The 26307-nt window shown below is 45.6% G+C and overlaps 2 protein-coding genes across 2 annotated transcripts; one reads left to right on the top strand and one right to left on the bottom strand.

The window, feature by feature from the left end:
- The first annotated feature begins 13753 nt into the window (after nucleotides 1–13753).
- MRPS14 (mitochondrial ribosomal protein S14) lies at nucleotides 13754–18043 on the top strand. The gene is made up of 3 exons (XM_075287818.1): nucleotides 13754–13812; nucleotides 17067–17234; nucleotides 17733–18043. The coding sequence occupies exons 1-3, from the start codon at nucleotides 13768–13770 to the stop codon at nucleotides 17913–17915; spliced, it is 396 nt and encodes a 131-aa protein (XP_075143919.1). The 5' UTR covers nucleotides 13754–13767; the 3' UTR covers nucleotides 17916–18043.
- A 616-nt stretch (nucleotides 18044–18659) lies between these two features.
- Nucleotides 18660–26034, bottom strand: CACYBP (calcyclin binding protein). Its single transcript, XM_075286306.1, has 6 exons — nucleotides 25841–26034; nucleotides 22789–22999; nucleotides 21351–21447; nucleotides 20932–21031; nucleotides 20197–20291; nucleotides 18660–19156 (listed from the first exon to the last, which is right to left on the bottom strand). The coding sequence occupies exons 1-6, from the start codon at nucleotides 25859–25861 to the stop codon at nucleotides 18994–18996; spliced, it is 687 nt and encodes a 228-aa protein (XP_075142407.1). The 5' UTR covers nucleotides 25862–26034; the 3' UTR covers nucleotides 18660–18993.
- Between the last annotated feature and the right edge of the window lie 273 nt (nucleotides 26035–26307).

The following is a 26307-nucleotide window of genomic DNA, read 5'->3' as shown; positions in this document are numbered from 1 at the left end:
TGTTTCACTGCACTAGAAAATTATCTCCTGAACAGATCTGTGCCAATTAGAAATGAGACAATGCTATTCTGTAGACATAAACGCATCAGCTCAGTACACAAGTGGCGGACTGATAGGGAACAAAGCTGGCATGCAAAATGTATGTTTATATAAACAATGGGGAAATGTATTAGGATGAAGGTAATGTACACCAGTCTACAACCGGAGCAGGGAACAAGACATTCTGGTGCATGCTCACCTTGCTTCACCTTCCCTGGGCATCCTGATTCCAGCTGTCTTCAGCATCCTCAGCCATCTTCCTGACATCTCTGATGAGGCCTGTGAGTGATCCTCAGTGGTCACATGGGGGGCACACTGACGTCATTCGGCCGCTGCGCCCCAAGTGACCGCTGGGACCTAATCACAGGTCTCAGTCACATAATGGAAGACGCCGGAGAGGAGAGTATAACTATTTATTATTTTAACTCACCTCCCCTGGGCTAGTATCTATTGAAAAGGGGCCAAGCAACATACCGGGGCCCCTTTTCATTTACAAATATGTATAGCAGTTGTGGAACCCTGACAGCTGTCATAGTGGTACCGGGCCCCGGCCATCTCCATCTGGCCGCGGGCCCTGTACCTTGCCAGGCCCGGTCGGAGTCGCACTCCTGTGTCCACGATCGTTACGCCACTGGTCATTGTCTTGCTGGAAGATGAATCTCCTTCTCAGTCTCAAGTCTTTTTCAGCCTCCAACTGGTTTTCTTCCAGGATTGTCCTGTATTTATCTCCATTTCATCTTCCCATCAACTCTGACCAGCTTCCCTGTCCCTGCTGAATAAAGCCCCCAACCCCCAGCATAATGCTGCCCCCGCTATGTCAACAGTGGGGATGGTGTATTCAGGGTGTAGTTCAACTACATCTGCAGATCTCTAGTTGTGTTACTACTATAACTCCCAGGCAGCGGCTGTCAGGGTCATGCTGGGAGTTGTAGTTCATCTACATCTGCAGATCTCTAGTTGTGTTACTACTATAACTCCCAGGCAGCGGCTGTCAGGGTCATGCTGGGACTTGTAGTTCATCTGCAGATCTCTAGTTGTGTTACTACTATAACTCCCAGGCAGCGGCTGTCAGGGTCATGCTGGGACTTGTAGTTCATCTGCAGATCTCTAGTTGTGTTACTACTATAACTCCCAGGCAGCGGCTGTCAGGGTCATGCTGGGAGTTGTAGTTCATCTACATCTGCAGATCTCTAGTTGTGTTACTACTATAACTCCCAGGCAGCGGCTGTCAGGGTCATGCTGGGAGTTGTAGTTCATCTACATCTGCAGATCTCTAGTTGTGTTACTACTATAACTCCCAGGCAGCGGCTGTCAGGGTCATGCTGGGACTTGTAGTTCATCTACATCTGCAGATCTCTAATTACAGGTGAAAAAAAGGTAAATAGAAGTGTTTTAGGTGAGGTTCACATTTGCATTAGAGCAAAGTCTGTCACGGCTTTACAGTCTATGGGGTTCACGGGGTCTGCGGGTAACTGCTTTTTTAGCGGATAGGCTATCTGTTTTTCAGGTCCCCATGAGGAGCCGAACGATAGTGTAAACCTAAGGCCTCATTCACACGGGGCATGGGACCACGTATTTTGGTCCTGATTCTGATGCGGGAAGCTGCGTCAGAATAGGACCAAAATGCGACTGTTTTGGCCTCCGACAGTTACGGCTTCCTGCTCCGGAGTAGTCCCAAATGAATAGGCCTAGTCCGGAGGATGCTGCCGCGAGGTGGACGCCGGGGCTGACTCAGAAGAAAGCATTACCTTTTGTAATACATGATACATTACAGTATCACGTGTATCTTTTGGTTCCCCCACAGTATTATGTCGCTCTTCGTGTGTCACCACAGTATTGAACAATGCCTCTCCCAGATCCCACTGTGTTCGCTCCTGTCTCTGGAGACTTCAGTGACATCACTACATCGCACCGACTGCTCACAAGACTCCAGGAGCAGAGACGGGCCAAAAGGTGAAGCAGAGAGGACTCGCCCTTCTAGGAGCAGCGGATATGTCACCACATAACTGGACAGATTTACTGTTCACGAGTTTGTAGAAGTTTGGTGAGGACTCTTCACACCAGCGCCCGATCTCCGCTATGCAGGTTTCCATTTCCTACGCAAAACTGGGCACTGCAGGCATTTTTGAAGCCCATTCATTTGAATGGGTTTGAAAAGTGTCCGGCTGTGAGCACCGATGAGCGTTTTATGCTCTCCGCGGCAAAACATTTTTTTTTTTTAACTGGACACAAAGTCGGACATGCAGGACTTTGTGTCTGGTTTTAAAAAAAAATGCCATGGAGAGCATAAAACGCTCACCGGCGCTCACAGCCGGACACGGACTGACAGGTTTCCGTCTTCTGCTGGCCAGAACCGGAGTACGGAGACCGGACGCTGATGTGAACCCAGCGTGACATCTAGGTTTATACGCTGTAACAAACCCCCACTGTTTATGATATAACCAATAAAGTTGCTGTCTCTCTTAGAAAACCCATTTTCATACTGACCCAGGGAATTCTGAGGTAATAGAGGGGGGGTCCTCCAGCCAGGACCCCCAACTATTACCCAGAATGGAAAAAGACTAAAAGCAGAGCCTCTTGTTCTAGAAGACCCAACACGTCCATGGACAACCCAGTGATGTCAGTAAAGTGTGTTATACTTCATTACCTCTAGAGGCGCTGTAGGGCAAGGGAACGGCTGCAGTCAGGTCCGACCACAGGTTACAGGAAGGGATGGTAAAGAGATGACAACCCTTTGGGGCTCTGTTCACACCACCTATAGACATCTATAGGGAAAATGACTTAAGTGAGATTGGAAACCCTTGAAGATCCCGAGTGCTGGGGAAAGGACATTGAGGCCTATACAAGATTTACTACAAGGACAACCAATGAGAATAAAGACAAGGACAAAGATGTAAGAGGTAAAGGGGAGAATTTTTATTTATAGATGGGGGCGGGGTCATATTATATTATTATATTACTATTATATATACTATGTCTATATGTATGATACTAATCTTATTTATAGATGGGGGCGGGGTCATATTATATTACTATATTACTATTATATATACTATGTCTATATGTATGATAGTAATCTTATTTATAGATGGGGGCGGGGTCATATTATATTATTATATTACTATTATATTATGTCTATATGCATTAAAGCAATATATTATGCTATTTTTTTACTTACTGAGCCACTATATATATGTATATGTGTTTTCTGTCTAACATATTTTATTTAAATTTTTCTATATTTCCCTCCAATCTATAATTTTAAAACTATGTATTAAGCTTTTTTTTTTTTTTTTTTTTTTAAGCTACGTCTACTAACCTAGTGTATATGTATATGAGATCTAGAAATTATATTTTATTTATTTTATTTTATTTTTTTTGTACTATAATATTAAAACTACCGGTACATATTATCCTATCTTTCTATACTAAGCTAGCGTATATATGTATATATTCTATATGTGTGTGTGAACTATAATCTATATCTTTTTTTTTTTTTTTTCATACTATAATATTAAAACTACATATTATCCTAGTTTTTTCTATACTAACCTAGCATATATATATATATATATATATATATATATATATATATATATATATACATATGTGTGTGTGTATGTGTATGAGTGAGCTATAACCTACCAATTATAAATAATTTTTTTTTATTTTTTTTTATTTCATACTATAATATTAAAACTAAATATTATCCTATTTTTTTCTATACTAAGCTAGCGTGTATATATATATATATATATATATATATATATATATATATATATATATGTATATATATTCTATGTGTGTGTGTGTGTGTGTGTGTGTTTATGTGTGAACTATTAGCTATATATATATTTATTTATTTTTTAGTTTTTTCCTAGATTTCTATTCTATTATTTATGTTTTTTCTTATACATTTATCTAATCTATACATTTTTGTAACTACATTTTTTTTCCTATTAATTCCTATTTTTAGCTTACTATTACTACTACTTACTTATCTAATCCTATTTAAGGCCGTGTTTTGATCCTAAGGAAGGCGAAAACCCTGTGAGGAATGGGCCAATTATCCTCAGCATAGGGGAAAATTCCTTCCTGACCCCAAATCTGGCAATCGGAATAAATCCCAGGATCAATGGCCGCTATCTCTATGTGTCTACGTGTGGTGCCTATACCTATCATGTAGTGTGTGTGGTGCCTATACCTATCATGTAGTGTATGTGATGTGTGTTGTGCGTCATACTTACCAGGCCTGTGCTCAGCCGAGCACAGGCCGCTCCCGATGAACGCAGAAGATCTTCACGCTGTTCTGGCAAGTGTGGCATGATGGAAGAGAGAGTTGGTGGTTCATTGCAGCCGTGGTCGTATAGAGCAGCAGAGACATGGAGGAGTCAAGTTCTGGGCTGTGGGCGCCGGTACGTTCTGCAAGGCATCCCAGCTTGGTGACGTATAGTTAAGATGTTCCGCTGGGTGAAGGGCGCTCCAATCTTCAGGCCACTGCAGATGTTCCTTCTCCAGAACTGGCTGAAACGGTGTAAATGGTGGCCTTGCTCTCCTCTGCTCCAGTTCCTCCCAGCCGATGGTGGAAAAGAATGGATGTTCTCTGATGTTCCGGCACAAACCCAGGCGCTGCCTCGGATTTTGCATAGCAGGTTTTCGATGAGATGTTTCAAGTCCGCATCAAAGTCAGTTGGAAATTCGGGCTTCTTGGTGAGCTTGGCTATGAAGGCTTCCCGTCGGTTCGAACCCTCATACAATGGGTGGCGTCCTGTTGTCATCTTGGACACCACGATTCCCAAGCTCCACCAGTCCACTGCTATGCCATATCCTGGTTTGAAATGCACCTCTGGGGCCATGTAGTTGAAGGTGCCCGTCACGCTACAGAGTTTGGAGGAGGTGGTGACTCCATCTTGGGCCAGCCCCAGGTCGATGATACGGGTGTGCCCTTCTGCATCCAACATGATGTTCGCTGGCTTGATGTCACTGTAATGAAATAAAAGAAGAAAATGACGATCTGCCCAGTGACAATAGAGATGGGGGATGGGTGACTACAAGAGCAGGCAGGACCCTAGGAAAGCTGGGTGCATGAAATCCAGAATGTAAAGGAGAGACATAGAAGGAAGAAAGTTCTTACCGATGGACGATGCCGTGTCCATGGAGGAACTGAAGTCCGCAAATGATCTCTGCCGTGTAGAATCTCATGGGAAGAACAAAGAGAAATGTCAGTGTTAGCAAATCCCCGACTACAACCCTCGACCTCAGATTTTATTTTCTCCCCCTCCCCCCCTGGTATTTACCCCTTTTTCTTACCTTACGTTGCCGATGTTCAGGCAGCCGCACATCTTGATCAAATCCGCCAGGCTGCCTCCAGACAGATACTCGGTGATGATGTATGCCCGCTGCTCAGAGTGGTGTGCGGCATAGAGGTGGCATATGAAGGGGCATTCTCTGGCAGCGGCGAGTATCTGCTGCTCTCTCACGATGGTATCCATATCGTCCTCTGTTTTCTCGATGGTCTTGATGGCCATGAAGGTCTGTCGGCCAGGGACTGATGCCAGGAAAACCTGAAGGAGACAAATAGAAAATGGTTGTTACATCGAAAAGGAAAAGGGGCTCATTCACATCACGTAGTGTCAGATCTGGGATTGTGTATGGAAAGGCCATAAAGGGGGTCTCTACTATTACCATATGGGAATGGACAGAATAGGCACAAGATGGCTGGGTGGATCGGTTTGGGATCAGCATTCGGCTCAATTTAGATCACGTTTTGGGGTTTTTTTCATCTGTTTTTCTGATCCGTTTAATGAATGCCAACAATTAACCCCTTAGCGACCTTTGACATAGTATTATGTCATGAGTCGCATGGGGATGTATGGAGAGAGCTCACGAGCTGGGCTCTCTCCATACACGGCAGATGCCAGCTGTATAATACAGCCAGGATCTGCCACTAACAGCAGCAGTCGGTGCCCGCACCAATCGCTGCTATTAACCCTTTACAAACTGCAGCGTGTAAAACTGTGCAGGCGGCACGGGCGCCGCCATTTTCCGCCGATCACTGCCCTCCTGAACGTCACCAGAGGGCGGCGGTCGGTTGCTACAACAGCCGGAAGCCTATTGAAGGCTTCCAGGCTTGTCATAGCATTGGTTCTATTGCACGATGCCAGAGGCAGCCTCTAATAGAACTGCTGTGATTTTGCTATTCACTGCAATACTGTAGTGTTGCAGTGAATAGTATGAACGATCAGACCCCCTAAGTTTCAAGGTACTTAAGGGGTCTGATCATAAATGTAAAAGAAGAAAAAAAAAGTTTTTAAAAGTATTAAAAACATTTTAAAAAATATAAAAATTTCAAATCACCCCCCTTTCCCTAGATCAGACATAAAAGTAAATAAAGAACATTAAACATAAACATATTAGGTATCCCCGCGCTCCACGGTGAATTGCCGGTCAGAGCTCCGCTCCGATCGGCGGTATTAACCCTCTCGATGCCGCGGACATCGAGAGAGTTTTGCTAAGTCTGCCCCCCCCCCCCCCGGCACCCCCCGTGACAAGATCGGGGGGTGCCCTGATGAAGTTTATGTAGCCCGGGGTCTGGTTAGTGACCCCGTACTGCTAGGACCCCCGCTTACCTGCTTGATCCTGCTCTGATGCTGGAAGTGTGTCTGCAATACACGTGTATTGTGGGCTATAGTACTGGACCAGCAATCAGAGTATTGCTGATTCAAGTATACTTATAGGACAAATAAAAAATGTTAAAAAAAGTGTAAAAAAAAAATAAATAGTGTGTGAAATAAATTAATAAAGCCCCAAAATTCAAATCAAATCTATATCAGATGAGTTAGTATAAAAACTAAAAATTAACAAAAACAATGCATATTTGGCATCGCCGCGTCCATAACAACCTGTACCATAAAACTAAAACATTATTTTACCTATACGGTAAACGTCGAGAAAAAAATACGGAAAAAAACTCCGGAAATAATGATTTTTTTGCCATCTCACCTTAAAAATATGCTATAAAAAGTGATCAAAAAGTCGTATGTACACCAAAACAGTACCAACGAAAAGCACAGGTTGTCTCGCAAAAAAATAAGCCCTCAACCAACTCTGTCAATCGAAAAATAAAAATGTTACGCATCTCAGAAGATGGCGATGCAAAAAACATTGATTTATGTCTCCAAATGGGTTTTTATTCGTCAAAATTACTAACGCATAAAAAAACCTATAAAGGAGGTATCGACGTAACCGTTCCGACCCGCAGAATAAAGTTCACATGATACTTATGCTGTACACCATGTGGAAAAACATTTACAAAGTAAAATGCAATGCCAGGATTGATTGATTTTTTTTATCCAGCAAAAAAGAGTTAATAAAAAATTGTCAATAAGTTATAGGCACCCAAAAATGGTGTCATTACAAAATGCATCATATCCCGCAAAAACACAAGCACTCATATGGCCACATCAACACAAAAATAAAAAAAACTATAGCTTGAATAATGTGAAGACAAAAAAAAACCAAAATCGCCAAATGCGTCAGGAGGGGAATATATAAGCGGTGTGCGAGCGTACTGTATGTCAGGGTACAGACCAGTTTTGCAGCTTACAAGAGAAAAAACAATAGCAGAGACCCCCAAAGTGACCCCCCCCCCCCCCCCAATCATAGGAGCTACTGTCCTCCGCACAGCTTACATATTACCTCTTCACCATCCGCTGTGCATTCACGTCTGGGATACTAATACTCACTACATCCCCTGATAAATTCTTTGAGGGGTGAAGTTTCCAAAATGGGGTCACTTGTGGGGGTTTCCCACTATTGTGGGAACATGCCCCCCCCCCCCCCCGACTGACACCGAAGACCTCAATTGACCCCCTCCTACGCATTGCTGCACACCATATTATGCACCATAGTGGCCCCTGCACACAGTATTATGCCCTATAGTGGCCCCTGCACACAGTATTATGCCCTATAGTGGCCCCTGCACACAGTATTGTACCCCATAGTGGCCCCTGCACACAGTATTATGTCCCTTAGTGGCCCCTGCACACAGTATTATGCCCTATAGTGGCCCCTGCACACAGTATTATGCCCTATAGTGGCCCCTGCACACAGTATTATGCCCTATAGTGGCCCCTGCACACAGTATTGTACCCCATAGTGGCCCCTGCACACAGTATTATGTCCCTTAGTGGCCCCTGCACACAGTATTATGTCCCTTAGTGGCCCCTGCCAGCGCTGCACCTCCCATGAGGCGACCTGAAGCAACCCCTTCAGACTGCACTATGCCAGGGTCCCAGGGAGGGCGGCATTTTTGCTTACCTAAGCCAGTCCAGGACAAGCTGTCCTGGACTGGCTTAGCACCGATTGGCCGATTGGCTGCTCCAGCAGCCTCCCCTCACGCTCAGGCAGAGAGCAGATCCTCTCCGTGCCTGCGAACGCCGCTAAGCCCCGCCCCCTTTGCTTAGCCCCACCCATCCGCTCCGCCACTCCCCCTCCGCTCCGCCCCCTCATCCGGGGGGGGGGGGGAACGTCTTTCTGTCATTCGCCTCGGGCGGCGAAAGGGACAGGTTCACCCCTGGCCCCTGCACACAGTATTATCCCCCATAGTGGCCCCTGCACACAGTATTGTACCCCATAGTGGCCCCTGCACACAGTATTATGCCCCATAGTGGCCCCTGCACACAGTATTATGCCCCATAGTGGCCCCTGCACACAGTATTATCCCCCATAGTGGCCCCTGCACACAGTATTATCCCCCATAGTGGCCCCTGCACACAGTTTTATCCCCCATAGTGGCTCCTGCCCACAGTATTATCCCCCATAGTGGCTCCTGCCCACAGTATTATGTCCCATAGTGGCCCCTGCCCACAGTATTATGTCCCATAGTGGCCCCTGCACACAGTATTATGCCCCATAGTGGCCCCTGCACACACAGTATTATCCCCCATAGTGGCCCCTGCACACACAGTATTATCCCCCATAGTGGCCCCTGCACACAGTATTATGTCCCATAGTGGCCCCTGCACACAGTATTATGCCCCATAGTGGCCCCTGCACACAGTATTATCCCCCATAGTGGCCCCTGCACACAGTATTATCCCCCATAGTGGCCCCTGCACACAGTTTTATCCCCCATAGTGGCTCCTGCCCACAGTATTATCCCCCATAGTGGCTCCTGCCCACAGTATTATGTCCCATAGTGGCCCCTGCCCACAGTATTATGTCCCATAGTGGCCCCTGCACACAGTATTATGTCCCACTGTGGACACCCATAAACAATTATTATACTCCGGGGTCTTTTCAGACCCCAGAGTATAATAATCGGAGACCCAGGGGGAGGAAAACATTAAAAAACTCTGTTACTCACCTATCTCCGGTTTCCTACGCTGTCGGCCTCCGGAGTGGTCCATCTTCAATGACGTCAGACGTCACATGACCCAGGATGCAGGCCGGGGTCATGAGACATCAGACGACTAGGCCGAAGCCTGCCCGGATCATGGAGAGGTAAGTAACAGTGTTTTTTACGTTTCTTACCTCTCCCGGGCTGCTGATCATTATACGCGCGAAAACCCCCACGAGTATAACGATAGCAGCGGTAGCGGCTGTCACCGGGCCCCTAATGTCCCGGGCCCTGTGGCAGCTGCCTCTGCTGCTATGGCGGTAGTTACGCCACTGTTCTAGGGCTCTGTAAATGCAACATGGTATCTAAAAACCATCCTAATGAAATTGCTGCCCGAAATCCCTAAAGGTGCTCTTTGATTTTGAGGACACGTATTGAGTCACGTTGCACAGAAGGGCCACATATGTGATATTTCTACAAACTGCAGAATCAGAGAAATAAATATTATGGTATGTTTTGCTGTTAACCCCTTTGTTGCAGAAAAATGTGGTTTGAAATGGAAAATGTGCATAAAAAAGTGACATTTGGAAATTTCACCTTCATTTTGCATTAATTCCTGTGGAACACCTAAAGGGTTAAAAAGTTCCTATATACAATTCTGAATAGTTTGAAGACTACCGTGTCAAAAATGGGGTCATTTATGGGTGTTTTCTATTATATAGGCCCCTCAAAGTCACTTCACAACTAAATAGGTCACTAGAAAACAAAACCTGGAAATTTTCTTGAAAATCTGACAATTTTCTACTAAAGTTATAAGCCTTCTAACATCCTAGGAAAGTAATAGGACATTGAAGAAACAATGCCAATATAAAGTAGTCATATGGGAAATGTTAATTAGGAAGAATTTTGTGTGATAGGACTGTCTGTGTTTTCACGAGAATAACAGAAACTTTCAAAATTGATAATTTTATGAAATTTTCAGTATATTGTCCTTTTTTTAACAAACAAACGCAAAGTATAATGACCAAAATTTACCACCAATATAAAGTACAATGTGTCACGAAAAAACAATCTTGGATTCACCTGGATAGGTAAATGCATTATGAAGCTATCCTCACATAAAGTAAAAGATGTCATATTTGAAAAAACAGGGTCTGAGCCTTAAGGCCCAAAGTACCCTGCGTCCTTAAGGGGTTAACCATTTCCGGACCGCCCATAGACTATAAACGTCTAGATAGTGGTTGCCTTGTTCTGACAGGACATACCGGTACGCCCAGTCAGAACACAGCAGCTGCACGGAGATCGTGCAGCTGCTGAAGCTGGGAGCCAGCTATAACTTCAGCCGGAGCTCCCAGAGAGATGGCAGGGAAGGTTTATTCCCTTCCCTGCCATCTCAATCGCTGTGTATACAATGAGCGCTGTATACACGGCTATGGGCGCCGCCATGATGCGGCCGCCCTCTGACCTGGGGGTCATGTGATCCTACAGGACCCAGATCAGCTCTGTATACTGTGTATACAGCGTGCAGGAGGCTGTATTCCTCCTGCAACTGAGGCTAAATGTGCCAGCCCCAGTTATAGGAGAAATCAGCCTCCAATACAAAAAAAAGTGATCAGATGTCCCCAAAGGTCTCTTATCACCTTATGGGGACACAATCGGAAAAAAAATTTTTAAATAAAAATATAATAAAAAAGTTTTTTAAAAAATTTAAATAAAATAATAATAATTAAAAAAAAATAATACGCTAATAAAACGCCGTTATTAAAGGTTATAGCCCCACCCCCGACTACACCATACAAAATAAAAATTACCGTAACGGAGAGGAAAAACTATTTTATAAAGTTTTCCAGTGGCACTTTGTGTTATTAAATAAAAAAAATAATAATAAATTGAAAACCAGACACAATTTCCCTCCTATTATGTTTATATTTTCCCGGATATAAAAAAAATGAAAACACATTTGAAAATAAAAACAACATAAAGATAAAGCCCTATGTTTCCCCAAAAAAAAGACACAAAAAGTAGTTGAGTGAGACATATGGGAAAAATGTTACAGCCCTCAAAACCGCACATACAAAATAAACCTAAAATGTGTCTGGTCCTGGACCACAAATTGGCCCGGTGCTGAAGTGGTTAAGGGGTTAATATCTACCCAGCCCGCAATGTTGACAACAGGAAATAAAATGGGGGTCAAAATGAATAAGAAGTGATAAAACTTACTTTGCCAAAGCTGCCCCTACCCAACATCTTGTGGAGGATGAAGCGGCTGATGGTAAGGCCGGGGTAGGGGCCCGATGTTCCAGCGACTTGGTTGCTGCCAGGGGTCAGCTCCAGGTCCTCCGATCCTTTATCCTGGGATCTTCTTTTCTTGTTCTTCTCCTTTAGTCCATCGTCACTCTCCTCTTCTCTCTTCCTCTTCTCTTCTCTCTTCTTCTCCTCTCCGTCACTCTCCTCTTCCCTCTTCCTCTTCTCTCTTCTTCTCCTCTCCGTCACTCTCCTCTTCCCTCTTCCTCTTCTCTTCTCTCTTCTTCTCCTCTCCGTCACTCTCCTCTTCCCTCTTCCTCTTCTTCTCCTCTCCTCTTCCAATGGACGCCATTCTGGTCGTCTCTCACAATCCAAAAAGCTAAATAAAGTCAGAAGCAATTCGTAGAAAGTCTTCTCTCCGCCGTCGACAGTTAAGTTCTGAATGTCAGTTGGCCGTGCGCAGGTGACGTGATGTCATGGCCGTGAGACCTTCAGGTGGCTCCTGCCTGGCAGTGTTCCATCATCCTGCACTGCCATATACACTGTGGAGTTGGCATCATGGGGGACAGTCCAGTGTCCTGAAGATTGGGAGAGACCTTTATGGTGACTTCTAGTGCAGCATTATTAGTAGATGGGGAAGAAGTGACCGCTGTATGAGGGCCGGCCGTGCCCATAGTCCATTATTATAGAAAGTGTTACTACTAATATGTATGGAAGAAATATATGTGTAATACATCTTCCTGGGGGTCTATACAAAAACATAATCATTTGAAAGGGCTCGGACAATGGTCATTGGGGCACTCTACTCTTCTTTATAGGGACACTATAATCTTCTTTATGGGACACTCTAATATTCTTTAAGGGTACTCTAATCTTTAGGGGGCACTCTGGCACTAAGGGTACAGAAAATGATCATGTGAAAATTCTTCCCCCTCTTACAATGAGCTTTACTCTAGATTTAGTGTATCCAGGATAGAGAGGGATTAACGATTTAATTGTAATAGCGCCCCTGGTGGTTGCACCTATAGAACTGGGTTCTATGCATTGTATACAGACCATTGACATACCTCCCAACCGTCCCGATTTCCGCGGTGTTCTGTCCCGCGGTCCCGGTAAGCGGGAGGTATGTCCCGGTTTCGGACGCCGATGAGTTGAACACATAAGCGAGTAATGCAGGAGCTGTCACAGCTCAGCGTCTGCCTTACTGCTGCGCTCCGGCTTCTGCATGTGTAGACGCGATGTGATGACGTCACATTGCGCCTACAACTATGTGAGTGACCGCGGAGACAGCGGCGGGGGAGCGTTGGAATGGTGAGTATAAGTGTTTTTGTGTTAAACATTGAGGGGAACATAATGAAGGGGCCATGAAAATGTGAGCAGATGAAGGGGGGAAGACATGAATCTGTGGGCAGAGATGGAGGGGACATGAATCTGGGGGCAGAGATGGAGGGGACATGAATCTGGGGGCAGAGATGGAGGGGACATGAATCTGGGGGCAGAGATGGGGGGGGACATGAATCTGGGGACAGAGATGGAGGGGACATGAATCTGGGGGCAGAGATGGAGGGGACATGAATCTGGGGGCAGAGATGGAGGGGACATGAATCTGGGGGCAGAGATGGGGGGGACATGAATCTGGGGACAGAGATGGAGGAGGGACATGAATCTGGGGGCAGAGATGGGGGGGACATGAATCTGGGGACAGAGATGGAGGGACATGAATCTGGGGGCAGAGATGGGGGGGACATGAATCTGGGGGCAGAGATGGGGGGACATGAATCTGGGGGCAGAAATGGAGGGGGGACATGAATCTGGGGGCAGAAATGGAGGGGACATGAATCTGGGGGCAGAGATGGAGGGGACTTGAATCTGGGGGCAGAGATGGAGTTGTGTTACTACTATAACTCCCAGGCAGCGGCTGTCAGGGTCATGCTGGGAGTTGTAGTTCACCACGGTTAGAGAGCTGAAGAGGCGCTATACATATTTAGTGTCATCATTTATTATCTGCCTTCTCATTGACACCAGCAGTGTAGTGAACAATATATACAGCAGTCATAGAGAACACGGCTCAGGGGAAGCCACATTGACGTCCCACCGTCATGAACAATAAAGTTGCAAGCGTTTGAATTGACAGCAGGGGCAAGATGGCGACGTCCATGCTGGGATCTGTGCTGCGCAGCGCCCGGCAGGTTAGTAGAAGGACGGGGGGAAAAGTGGGACATAACAACAAGGAGCGGGCGGAGGACAGTGTGGGGACCATTATGTATCGTGATAGAGACGGGTGAGGCCCCGGGAGCGGCGACATGCCGGCTGTGCCCCTCTCCATTGTGCCTACTACGATCTTCCATATACAGCCTTGACCTTGCTGACACGGGCGCAGTGCATTGCTCTGTGTAGATGTGACTGTGGTAATCCAGTTTAGTGCAGTGGATAAAAGACAATTACATCAAACCAAACCCATCATCCCTCCTGACCTGGCTGTAAGTACTTGTATTCCCCATTATATAAGCTTTGTGCTGCCCTGTGCTGTTCCTCTTTTATCCCTCCTGGAAATGTCTAAAGGAAATTGACAACTGGATCTTCCCATGTCAGCAGGGTGTGTCACTATACAGTCTGACACTGACAAGGGAAATGGTAACACCCAGGAGTCAGTTTGGTCACACAATTCCAGGAGGAGTAACAGAGGGACTGCAGTATGATGGCTCAGAGGTTAATACTTGGGTTCGAATCTGATCAAGGACCTCTGCATGGAGCTTGTATGTTCTCCCCGTGTTTGTGTGGGATTACTAGGTAGGCTTGTTAAGCAGATTGGGTTTCCGTTTTTCAGGTCTCCAAGCGAAACCGAAGAACAGAAAAAAAAACAAACAACCCCTGAACACTAGTGTGAGCTTGGCGTTACTTGGTTTTCTTTATAACAACTGACCGCTTTACGGCATCCACTAACTCCACTATCTACAACGTAACCCCTAAGAGAAGCGCGTTACTAATTGTCATTGACCATTCAGGGTGTTATGGTAAGAGTCAATGGCCAGCCACAATATCAATGTATAGAAACTATAGTGAAAAAAAAAAAAAGCTTTAAAAAATGTAAAAGTTGTAAATCCCTCCTTCCCCTAGAATAGATAAAAAAATAGAAAATTACTGTGATACACATACACATTAGGTATTCCTGTGTCTGACAGTGCCCGGTCTACTGCATATAGGGTACCTACAGTGCTCCTGTTCTGTCGGGAAGGGGTTAATAGGAGCACTGCAGATCCCCTATATTCAGCCAGACTGAATTCCAAGTGTGGGGGGGGGAAGCAGTCCTTAAGCTCAGGGAAGGGGCAGACAGACAACGAAAACACCCCCTCCCCTTCCCCAGCATCTACTGCACCCAAAAACTCCCGCCATTTTAATTTTTGAAATTTTCCAGTAGCTGCTGCATTTCTCCCCCTCGGCTTATACTTAAACCGTCCTCAGTATGTGAGAGCCCAGGACGGTGTGTCTGACACTGTAATCTGTAGTACGGGGGCACCACAAGGTACAGTTCTTGCCCCATTTCTCTTCACACTGTACACTGCTGACTTTAGGCACAACTCATCCAGCTGTTACTTACAGAAGTACTCCGATGACTCTGCTATAGTTCGGCCTTATCACTGATGGCGATGATAGGGAATACAGAGACTTAAATAGGGATTTTGTTGAATGGTGCCAGCAGAACCAGCTCAGGATTAATGCTGGGAAGACCAAGGAGATGGTGGTGGACTTTAGTAAACGGAGAGGTGCTCCGACCCCGGTGGAGATCCAGGGGACATGCATTGAGATAGTCAGGACCTATAAGTATCTGGGTTTGCTCCTCAATAATAAACTAGACTGGGCTGATCACCTGGAGGCGCTGCACAGAAAGGGCGACAGCAGACTCTACCTGCTCAGGAGGCTGAGGGCCTTCGGAGTCCGGGGGACACTTCTTAGGGCCTTCTTCAACTCTGTGGTTGCCTCAGCCATCTTTTTCGGTGTAGCCTGCTGGGGGAGCAGTATATCAACCAGGGACAGAAATAGACTTGACAGGCTGATCAGGAGGGCCAGCTCTGTCCTGGGAAGCCCCCTGGACCCAGTACAGGTGGAGGGTGACAGAAGGATACTGTCTGTGGTGACCTCCATGCGGGAGAACAAATCCCACCCCATGTATGGGACCCTGATGGGACTTGGCAGCACTGTAAGTGACCGTCTGCTTCACCCCAAGTGTGAGAAGGAGCTATCGCAGGTCCGTCCTTCCAACCGCGACCAGGCTGTATAATCTACATCAGACCAAGCGAAGATCACTCTGCACAGAGAACTAATGATTATGAATGTCCTCCTTCTTTCTTCTCTGTTCCTAAGCTGCTATGGACTCCTAGTATATCTTTCTCAGCATATGTGTGTCTACTACTTCTGTAATATTTACTGTGTATTACCATGTATCTGTATTACTATGCAGCTGAAACATACTGAAATTTACTTGAGTCAATAAGTTTTCCCAGTTTTTTGTGGTAAAATTAGGGGTCTCGGCTTATATTCGGGTCGGCTTATACTCGAGTATATACGGTATCTGTGAATATCAATATGAATATATATTCACGATGTATATAATGTCACATGACCTGTAAAAGGGCTCAAGGATTACCACTGCCACCTCAAACAGATGATCTTATGGTGTTTGAGAAGACAATCCCCTCCCCCCCCCCCCCCCCTCCGATCTCCAGTTGACCTGCGTATGCTCATACCTCCTGCATTTTGATTGGCCTCCTGGGTGCGTTACACCGGAGAATGACTGGGCCAGGCAGAGATGCCGAAATCTCACCTGGTCCTGTATTCTTTGCGCTGTGAGTTTCCCTATCAGCATATGTCCACTACACCCGTTTTGGATTGGAGAGAAGGTGCCCAGATGAAAGGGCCTATTGAGCAGGCAGTCTCAAGCCAAAACTACCTGGCAATGGGAGACAGATCTGTGAGCAGGAGATAGGAAACTCTGATGCAGACAAATCCAGGCATCTGCTACTGAAACAACCTCATTCATATGTATGGAATGATTTGCAGTTGTAGAAATTTCTGTGAAATATTCTCCAGGGAGTCCTATCAAGATTTACTTCCCCTGCTGCTCTGTATCCACTAAACCCAGGGGTCCCAGGCTTGCTCCAACCCTGGGTCATGTGATCAAACCAGCACCCATTTCCCATGTTCACTGATGGTTACCTGCACTTTGGGGCTAACATAATAGTATGGCTCGTTCCCATAGACTGGTAACAGTGCAGAGAAGGGATGAGTCCTGTCTCTGATCACATGACCCAGCATCAAAATCAGCCTGAACTGCTGCGTTTGTTGCATACAATACCCTGCAGGAAGTAAGTGATGATAGACTCCTTTTAATTAACTCCTTATGTTATGTAGAATTGACTCCCCATTTTTCCTCTCTTCCATGCAGTTGCTCTCTTTCTCCCCGGTGACCTGCTCCAACCAAGTGAGAGGATTCTATGTAGACTGGAGAATGGTGCGAGATGTGAAGAGGAGGAAGATGGCCTTCGAATACGCAGATGAGAGACTGAGGATCAACGCCTTGCGGAAAAATACTATCCTCCCTAAGGAACTTCGGGTATGAGATGGTTACAGAATGGATTGTGTGTGTCTCACACATTAACAGAGCCATCAGTGAGATGTGAAAATTGCCCAAATTGGCCCAAATTTACTAATACACAGTGTGTACTTGGACAGGTTGTCGGATACTGGATAATAAATCTGCCGCATCTTTAGCTTTCCTACTCTAAGCATATACCATCTTTTAGTTGCCTTACTTTGAGGCAGAATTTTACAACATAATTTTGGTGCATTTAAACCGCACACCCCTTTTCTTAAAAGTCACGCCCACATGTCTTAGGACGTTGAAAAACTTCAGCCCAAACAGTCAGGACAGCTGTATAGGGTTCAGGTGTCAGATCCCATCACATTACATAATGATGATTTCACCAGTATGGAGGCCCGAAATCCCTTTTACAAGCACCCTGCCTCCATAATACGTGTTTCATAGATGCCATTTGAATCTGCAACAAAAAAATTTCTTAACTCTTTATTACCTTATTATCTTCTTTTGCAGGAAGTGGCCGATAAAGAGATTGCAGCATTGCCGGTAGACAGTTGTCCAGTACGCATCCGGAACCGTTGTGTTCTCACCTCCCGACCACGTGGTGTGAAGAGGAGATGGCGTCTAAGTAGAATAGTTTTCCGCCATTTAGCGGATCACAATCAGATGTCCGGTATTCAAAGGGCCATGTGGTAGACCAAGGATTCCAGCCTTCTCAATATCCTATTGGTGGATGATTATTGTGTCAGAGGGGTCCTGAAAACCATATATACATTTTTTTTTTTTTTTACATTATTTCTATGATAAACACAAGCTGCTATTCACTGCCTGGTTTTCTGTTTTGGTTTTCCCCTCCTTGAGTACTCCTTGGGGTATGGTCACACGGTAGATTTCTTCCTCAAATTCCTCTTCACTTTCTGCCCTTCCAGCATTCTATCTCTCAGGTTAGGTTAGGGCAGGGGTAGGGAACCTTCTGCTCTCCAGCTGCTGTGAAACTACAACTCCCATCATGTTCCATTCACTTCCATGGGAGTTCCAATAACAGCAGAGCAAGTATGCATGCTGGGAGTTGTAGTTTTGCAACAGCTGGAAAGCTGTATGTTCCCTACCCCTGGGTTAGGGTAAGTTCACACTGAGTTTGTTGGTTAGGATTTTGAGGCCGTATTCACCTCAAAATCCTGACCAACAAAGATGGCTCCCTTTGATATCAACGGGAGCTGGCTTGTTCACCTGTTTCGCCTCACGATTCGGCCTGAAGACACTCCCTCCTAGGCCCATTCACTGGGCCTAATCTGGAGCGGAGTGTGCGACTGGATGCCGGTGCGGTGCAGGCCTCCGCCTCAGGTTCCGGTTCAAAGAAACCCCATATGAACTTACCCTTATAGTGGATTTCCCAAACGTAAACCTACTTTGTTAGAACACTGGATGAATGATCCAAAGCAGATTTGGCAGAGTTTATTATACAACAAAAAGACATTTACAAATATTTCAAAATAAAATAAAATTCCAGACAAAATATCTGCAGTCAAATCCAAGAAGAAGGATGTATTACATTAGAAATGTGTTGGCCAGGGCCCTGACCACAATGGCTGACGTGTTTAGGGTTAGTTTCATAGTCCAATCAGAAGGGGCTGTAGAGACAGCGTGCATGCTGGGAAGTAACTGGATTGTAAACAGTGGAGACTGTAGAGATCAACTCTACTGCAGGTAAAGCAAGGCTTGTCCCTGTACTGTGGAATTGTTTAAGGCGAAGGGGTCAGGGCAGCCGTTCCCTTCAGAAATCTGATTCACCCTTTAACTGTTTCTCTCGAGATTCGGCCCAGGCTTTATTCAGTGTTCTCTTCATCTCATCATCTCCTTCATCATAGATCTTCTTCAGGACATTCATTAGGCCGGCACTGGGGTCTCCATCTGTGTCAGTCTCCAGGGAGGGTTTGCTATAATAATAGAAAAAAAACGAAAAGTTCGATAGATCGATCATGAAATTAAATATACAAATAGTATGGACTGTGTGAGAGCTCAACCTGACACCACCCCTTAAGGCCTCATTCACATCTGCGTTGGTAATCTATTTGGGGGAATGAACTACTGAACACAGTGGCAAGCGGTGTGCATTAAAAGCACACAGATCCCATAGACTATACTGGGGTCCGTGTGCTTTCCACACGGACTCTGCACAGAAAAGTGGTTCACCATCTACTTTCTTGTCCGCATGACTCCCCCGAACAGATTACAGAAGCAGATGTGAACGAGATCTAACATGCAAAGTCTAACATATTAGGCGCTGACACTAACTGCACCGCTTTCTCAGGAATGGTGTGGGCTAAAGAAAAAATTCCAACTGCAATGGAATCAGTGGAGCAATGACTGGAGTTGGTGGGAGTGCCTCTTTAAATAGCCTGCAAAGGTTGTGCATTATGAGAGCCTATCGATTTTTCTGATTGCAGCTGTGGAAGTAACTAGAGCAGAAGCAACTGAAACGTGAACAACAGTTTGCATCTTAAAACTGAGCTGCAAATACATTAGGATGCTGTTAGAAATTATTATAGTGCACAATAATGGGTTTTATAAATACACTGCATTGCAGATTTTGCCTCTAAGGCTGAGGCCCCACGTTGCGGAAATGCAGCTTCTTTTGTTGCAGATTTTGTTGCGTTTTTTTGAGCCAAAACCAGGAGTGGATTGAGCCATAGGTGGAAGTATAAGAACTTCCTATATGTTTCCCATTCTTTTTGTAGCCATTCTTGGCTTTGGCTCAAAAAACCGCAGCAAAATCTGTAAAAGAAGCCGCATTTCCACAATGTGGGGCCTCAGCCTAAATCGTTGCATGGGGCTTCTCATATCTAGGTACTCAGAGACTGAGTGTCCTGATCAGTTTCTTAGGTTTCCATATCCAGAAGGGGAGCCAGTACTGGCAGTGTTGGATACAAGCGCCTAGAAGACAATAGGATGATCTGCAAGATAAAGCCGGACTTACTCTTTCTCCTTGGTTTGCTTCTCAACCTGCGTCAAATAGTCCCATTTACTTTCAGATCTCTTTTTCAACATGAGGAGCACAGTGTCTGTCTTTACCTGACAAAGAAAAGACGGCAAGCATTTAGTTATAGCTCTCTTATACAAGTCTACATACATGTGAAGATTTCATGTTGTGCTCGTGTACAGAATAAGAGTTATTGATGTATTCCCTTTGCCCTGGTGATCCAGGACTGGGTTTAATAGTCGCAGGCCGTTCTATGGCATCATGCTCCCATTACAATGCTGGTAGTGGCGAGTACTGATAACATATGTGTAAAGTTTCCGTTAAATAGCACGCACACAAGCTCCTGAGCCTGAAGCAAGCCATCGCCAGGGTGCAGGTTTCCTATACACCATGATGTGTTACCGATATACATTTATGGCACGGTGCAAAAACATGTTAACTATCAACTTTCCGGTGTGAAGTGCAATTCATAAAATAAGATTCTTTTAGGGGCAACATGGTGGCTTGCACTGTAGGCTTGCAGCGTTGGAGTCCTGGGTTCAAATCCTGCCAGAGACATCATCTGCAAGGAGTTTGTATGTTCTCCCCATGTTTGTGTGGATTTCCTCCCATATTCCAAAGACATACTGATAGGGAAAAAATGTACATTGTGATCCCTATATGGGGCTCACAATCTACATTTACAAAAAAAAAAAACTAGATTCTTTTTAGTCTTGTGAATCTTGAACTCACTTTTCTTGAGCTATTCTCAGGGGTGATGGGTTTCAGCAGATTGTTCACAGTCATGGCGTGATTCTTCCCATTGAGGTCCTTCACCAACAGTTCAAATGACCTGCAAAAGGTAAAGAATACATGTATATAAATATCCTATAAAACCAGCTGTATATTACATATAAACCCTGCCCATACACTGTGCTGGAGAGAAGCTGCTAGTTGGTAGATCCATTATGGCTAGTATATGTTCTGGAACCAAGATGAAGAGCCACAGTAACAAGATGCTACAAATGTCCAAAGAAAACGTAGAATGCCAGTACTAGGCTGCAGTATATTGTGAATAGCAGTATATAAGCCACCACTGTCAGGCTACTGCTCCCCACACGTCCATACATACGGCTGCTGAAATACACAACAGACAAGGGTCCTTCACCTACCGTTCTGTGAATTGGACTTGCACATTATCAGCGGGAATGTTCTGAACTCCTTTCAAAGTGATGTAGATTTTCACAAACTTGTCAGACTGATCCCACCCTGCAAAAACAGGAAAAACCTACAGTCCCATGTGCAATAAAACGGTGCCATTACTGCAATGAAAAGACTACAAAAAACTGCAAGTGAAAATAAAACCAGGAATGGACCCTAAAGAGGGTCAAAGGGGAACTAAACATCTGACTCTATCACATAATAACATATAATATACTTAGTGCCCCATCTTTCTCCTATGCAGTCACAGCGCCCCAGCCTGGTACCCTGGTGGATGGCTTTCAAAATGACCACAGATTTCCTACGAGTGCTTAAAGTCTATGGGGGCTCTCCCGAAACCAACCTCAGAACCATTGACACTGTGTCCATCTGAGCGCAGAGGAAGTAAGAGGAGGGTGTTCTGCACTCTGCTTGTGGAAGTCTGCAGCCATCTTGAAAGAAATCTGACCCGTGACCAGGATGGAGTAACAGACACATCATTGGAGAATCAGAAGGCACCAGGTACGTTGGCTGTACATGTGTAGTATACAGTCTTAGGGTGCATGCACACTGAGTAACGCCGGGCGTGTATGAGAGCCGTACACGCCGGCGTTACAGCAGGGCTGCCGAACACTTCCCATTCACTTCAATGGGAGCGCTCGTAAACACCGCTGTTACGAGCGCTCCCATTGAAGTGAATGGGAAGTGTTCGGCAGTCTGCCGTAATGCCGGCGTGTACGGCTCTCATACACGCCCGGCGTTACTCAGTGTGCATGCACCCTTACAGTTTTAATTTTGACTGGAGGGTTGCTTTTAGTAAATTGACCATGGCATATGCAAGCAACATAGTAAGTGTGAATGCACCCTTAGGGCGGGTTCACACCTGCGCCCGGTCTCCGCTTTGCAGGTTTCCGTCTCCTGCCTGAGAAACAGGACAGGGGACGGAAACCAGCAGTCAGTTTTCAATCCATTCACTTGAATGGGTTTGCAAAGTGTCCGCCCGTGAGCGTCTTCTGCTTCTCTGTGGCAAAACCGTTTTTTTTTAACCAGACACAAAGTCCTGCATGTCCGACTTTGTGTCCGGTTTTAAAAAAAAACGGTTTCACCGCAGAGAGGCAGAAGACCCTCACGGGCGGACACTTTGCAAACCCATTCAAGTGAATGGATTGAAAACTGACTGCTGGTTTCCGTCCCCTGTCCTGTTTCTCAGGCAGGAGACGGAAACCTGCAAAGCGGAGACCGGGGCGCAGGTGTGAACCCGCCCTTAGAGCTCATGCATACAAGCAGATTCCAATACCCTATAGGTGCTTTAGACTGTGTGAAAACTGGAGTCACACAAAGATTCAACAGGAGCCTACAGAGTACAGCACTCTATCACGTGGTCTGTATACAGTATACACCCCTACTTACCATAATTGCTGATTTTCACTGTGTAAGTGCTGGCCATGGGAGGGACAATGGCTGACGGCTTCTGAACGTCCACAGACTCTCCTGCCTGTTGTTGCTGTCTGTTGGATATTTCTGTCTCAAGTTTTCGTTGCTCCACAAACAGAACATCTCGTACTCTTTTCCTGGTGGCCTTCTCTATAAGCTGCTTCACTTCTTCAAGATCCTTCTGGAGCTGGAGGTGGTAAAATAAGATAAATATGCATACTTCTAATAAGATCTGGTTCACAGCGTGCAGAGGAAAGCTGTAGGATTTTTACATATGGATTTTAAAGGGGGGGGGGGGGTCACCAATCTTAGTAATTTATCCTGTGGAGAGAGAACAAGTTGCAGATCAGGGAGTCTTGTCTTGTCTTCCAAGAGTGGCTTGGAAAGGACTAAAATATAAAGGTAGCTCTTAGGTCGGGGTTCACACAGGAGTTTTTTGGACCGGATTTTGACGCAGGGGCCACCTCAGAGTCCGGTCAAAAAAAACAGCTAGCCATGACTGGATGCCAGTGTAGTGCATACAGTTCACCGGCATCCAGTCGCAGCACTCCGCTCCGAATTAGACCCAAATGAATGGGCCTAGTCGGGAGGGAGTGTCGCGAGGCGGACGTCCGCGGCTGATTTGGCCTGAAGAAAGGTCATGTTGCTTCTTTTTTCCGCAAGGGGGAACAAACCGCTTGCGGAAAAAGGAACCCATTGAATTCAATGGGAGGCGGTTTTTTGAGTCGGATTTTGACACGGATTCCACCTCAAAATCCGGACCAAAAAACCCAGTGTGATCTCGGCCTTAGAAGTTTTCCATCTGTTAAATCCACCTCTGATGTTGGCTCACAAAAAAAAAAAAAAAAAAAGCACCAAAATCTGCAACAAAAACTTCTGCGTTTCACAAACGTGAGAGCCTCAGCCTTAGTTTGGTTATTAAACATTGCCTTCTTGTAGAAAACCACTGATACATGGGGAGATTTTCTACAACCATGTAAATATGGTGTTAAAAAAAATATATATATGACATTTAATTGCATTTGCATCCTTTTTTGCTGTAGTTTTACCTAATAAATTTGCACAGTATGTACATTTTTTTAACTAGTTTTATTAAAAAACACAAGACAGGCGATAGATAGATAGATAGATAGATAGATAGATAGATAGATAGATAGATAGATAGATAGAGCAAGAACACTTACATAAGGTCTGTGTGGGAAAAGGGCAACGGGGCATTCTTGTTGGCTCACATATACTTTCAATATATCAGACATTTCTATACAGCTAACGTTAGGTTCACACTAGCGTTCGGGTCTCCGTTCTGCATGCAGAAGACAAAAACCACAGACCGGGTCCGGCCATGAGCGGCGGTGAGCATTTTATGTTCTCCGCCGCGAAACGTTTTTTTAAAACCGGACACAGAGTACTGTATGTCCGACTCTGTGTCTGATTTAAAAAAAAAAAAGGTTTTGCGGCGGAGAGCATAAAACGCTCACCGCCACTCACGGCCGGACATCTTTCAAACCCGTTCAAATGAATGGGTATGACAGAGTCCTGCAGGTTTCCGTCTCCTGCCTCTGTTTTGTGCAGCAAACGGAGAGCGGGCGCAGATGTGAACGAGCCATAAGTTGACATTTATCACCGTTTCCTTCTCACATTATGGGCAAAACAGCACATCATGTTTATTTCTGTTAGGATTCATTCACACTTGTACTCGGTGTCCGGTGTGTGCATTCCGCCGGGTTTCCATCTTCAGCCCCGGCAACGGAAACCTGGCGGTCAGCTTTAGGGCTAGTTCGCACGGGGCCACATATTTTGGTCCTAATTTTGATGCAGAGTAGGACCAAAATGCAACTGTTGCGGCTTCTGACAGTCACGGCTTCCCGCACCGGAGTAGGCCCAAATGAATGGGCCTAGTCCAGGGGGTGCTGTCACAAGGCGGACGCTGAGGCTGAATCAGCTGCAGAATCTGCCTGAAGAAAGGACAGCTCGCTTCTTTTTTCTGTGAGCTGGAACATACTGCTCACGGAAAAAAGGAAGCTAGCGGTCTACACAGACCTCTATTGTGAGGGGGCGGATTCTGAGGTGGATTCGGCGTCAGAATCCGCCCTCTCTTGCCCCGTGTGAACAAGCCCTTAAAACCCATTCACTTGAATGGGTCTGTAAAGGTGATCGCAGGTGTCCATGGAGAAACTTTTTTTTTTTTTTTTTTTTTTTTATAGCCGGAAACAGAGTCGGACAAGCAGGACTTTGTGTCCGGATAAAAAAAAAAAACAGGTTTCCCCGCAGACAGGCCATAGGTGGACACTGGCGATCACCTTTACAAACCTATTCAAGTGAATGGGTTTTAAAGCTGACCACCGGGGTTCGGTCCCCTGACCAGTTTCTGAAGACAGAAACCCAACGGAATGCAGACACCGGACACCGAGCACAAGTGTGAACGAACCCTGACTTAGAGCCAACATATTCTGCAGCATTTTCCAGACATTGCCGTCGCTCTCTGTCCCCAGTAAGGTTCACAATCTGAATTATGTTGCGCCCTTTTGTGCAACAAGGTGACGCCATAACCAAAACCTGACGGTCCACAGTCACAGTAAATGGCGTCCATCGGATGTCTCAGACGCTGATCAGATGATAGATCAGGCACTGTGTTTGTTTGTTTAACGAAGCAGAAAAACTGGAGGAATAAATAGGAGCGTGTGAACACCGCCTAAAGGAAACTCACACTTAAAGGGGTTTATAGTGAAGATATCTGGCAGACACTGTAACAAAAACCTGACGATCCCCTATTACAGTGAATGGGGTCCATCAGGGGCCACTAATGCCTGCCATGTGACAAACTGATCCTATAACGAAACAGAACACCAGGGTAATATGAATGTGATCACAGCCCTCCATTAAAGGGGACATCCATGTAAGATACCAGGCACCATTTGAGGGTTGCAGTTATCACATGTCCATTGCTGCACACTGGAGCCCCCTTCAGTCTCAGGCACAAGCCTTGTGATTGCATTGTTCGCAGATTGGTCCCCGGCAGCTTCCTTACCTCGACCAGAGCAGAATCCATAACGTAAAAGTCAAACAGGTGTCAGCACCAAAAACGATGAATGAAGAGCCGCCGGAGCTTAGCACTCTGGAACCTTCCGCAGCTGACCGTGACGTCACGAATCAGACTCTCAGGAGGTGTCATTTTTTTCCCGTTCTAGAAAGTACCAGAATTTCAGTGAAATCCCTCAGCGGCGGCCATTTTCCCGAAGCTCTAAATGTCTATGAAGTAACATAAAGGGGATACAAGAAAATGGCGCCGCAAGAAACTGAAACTCAGTAGAGAAGCAGCTCAACCTCTAGTATTTTGCGCTGAGACCTGCAGAACACGTGATCGCTGCGAGCATAACAGTTTAGGTTGTGGCGGCTGGCTCTGTCAGTGTGTGCTCAACCAAACTTCAGGCTGCAGTTACACTTGCACTGTATTCACACACTGCGGTCATATTGTGTAGCTATTAAAGCATACGA

The sequence above is a fragment of the Leptodactylus fuscus genome, chromosome 9 (genome assembly GCF_031893055.1).
Source record: "Leptodactylus fuscus isolate aLepFus1 chromosome 9, aLepFus1.hap2, whole genome shotgun sequence".
Classification (NCBI taxonomy): Eukaryota; Metazoa; Chordata; class Amphibia; order Anura; family Leptodactylidae; genus Leptodactylus; species Leptodactylus fuscus.
The sequence above is the reverse complement of the archived record's forward strand: the minus strand, read 5'-3'. Positions and strand labels throughout refer to the sequence as shown.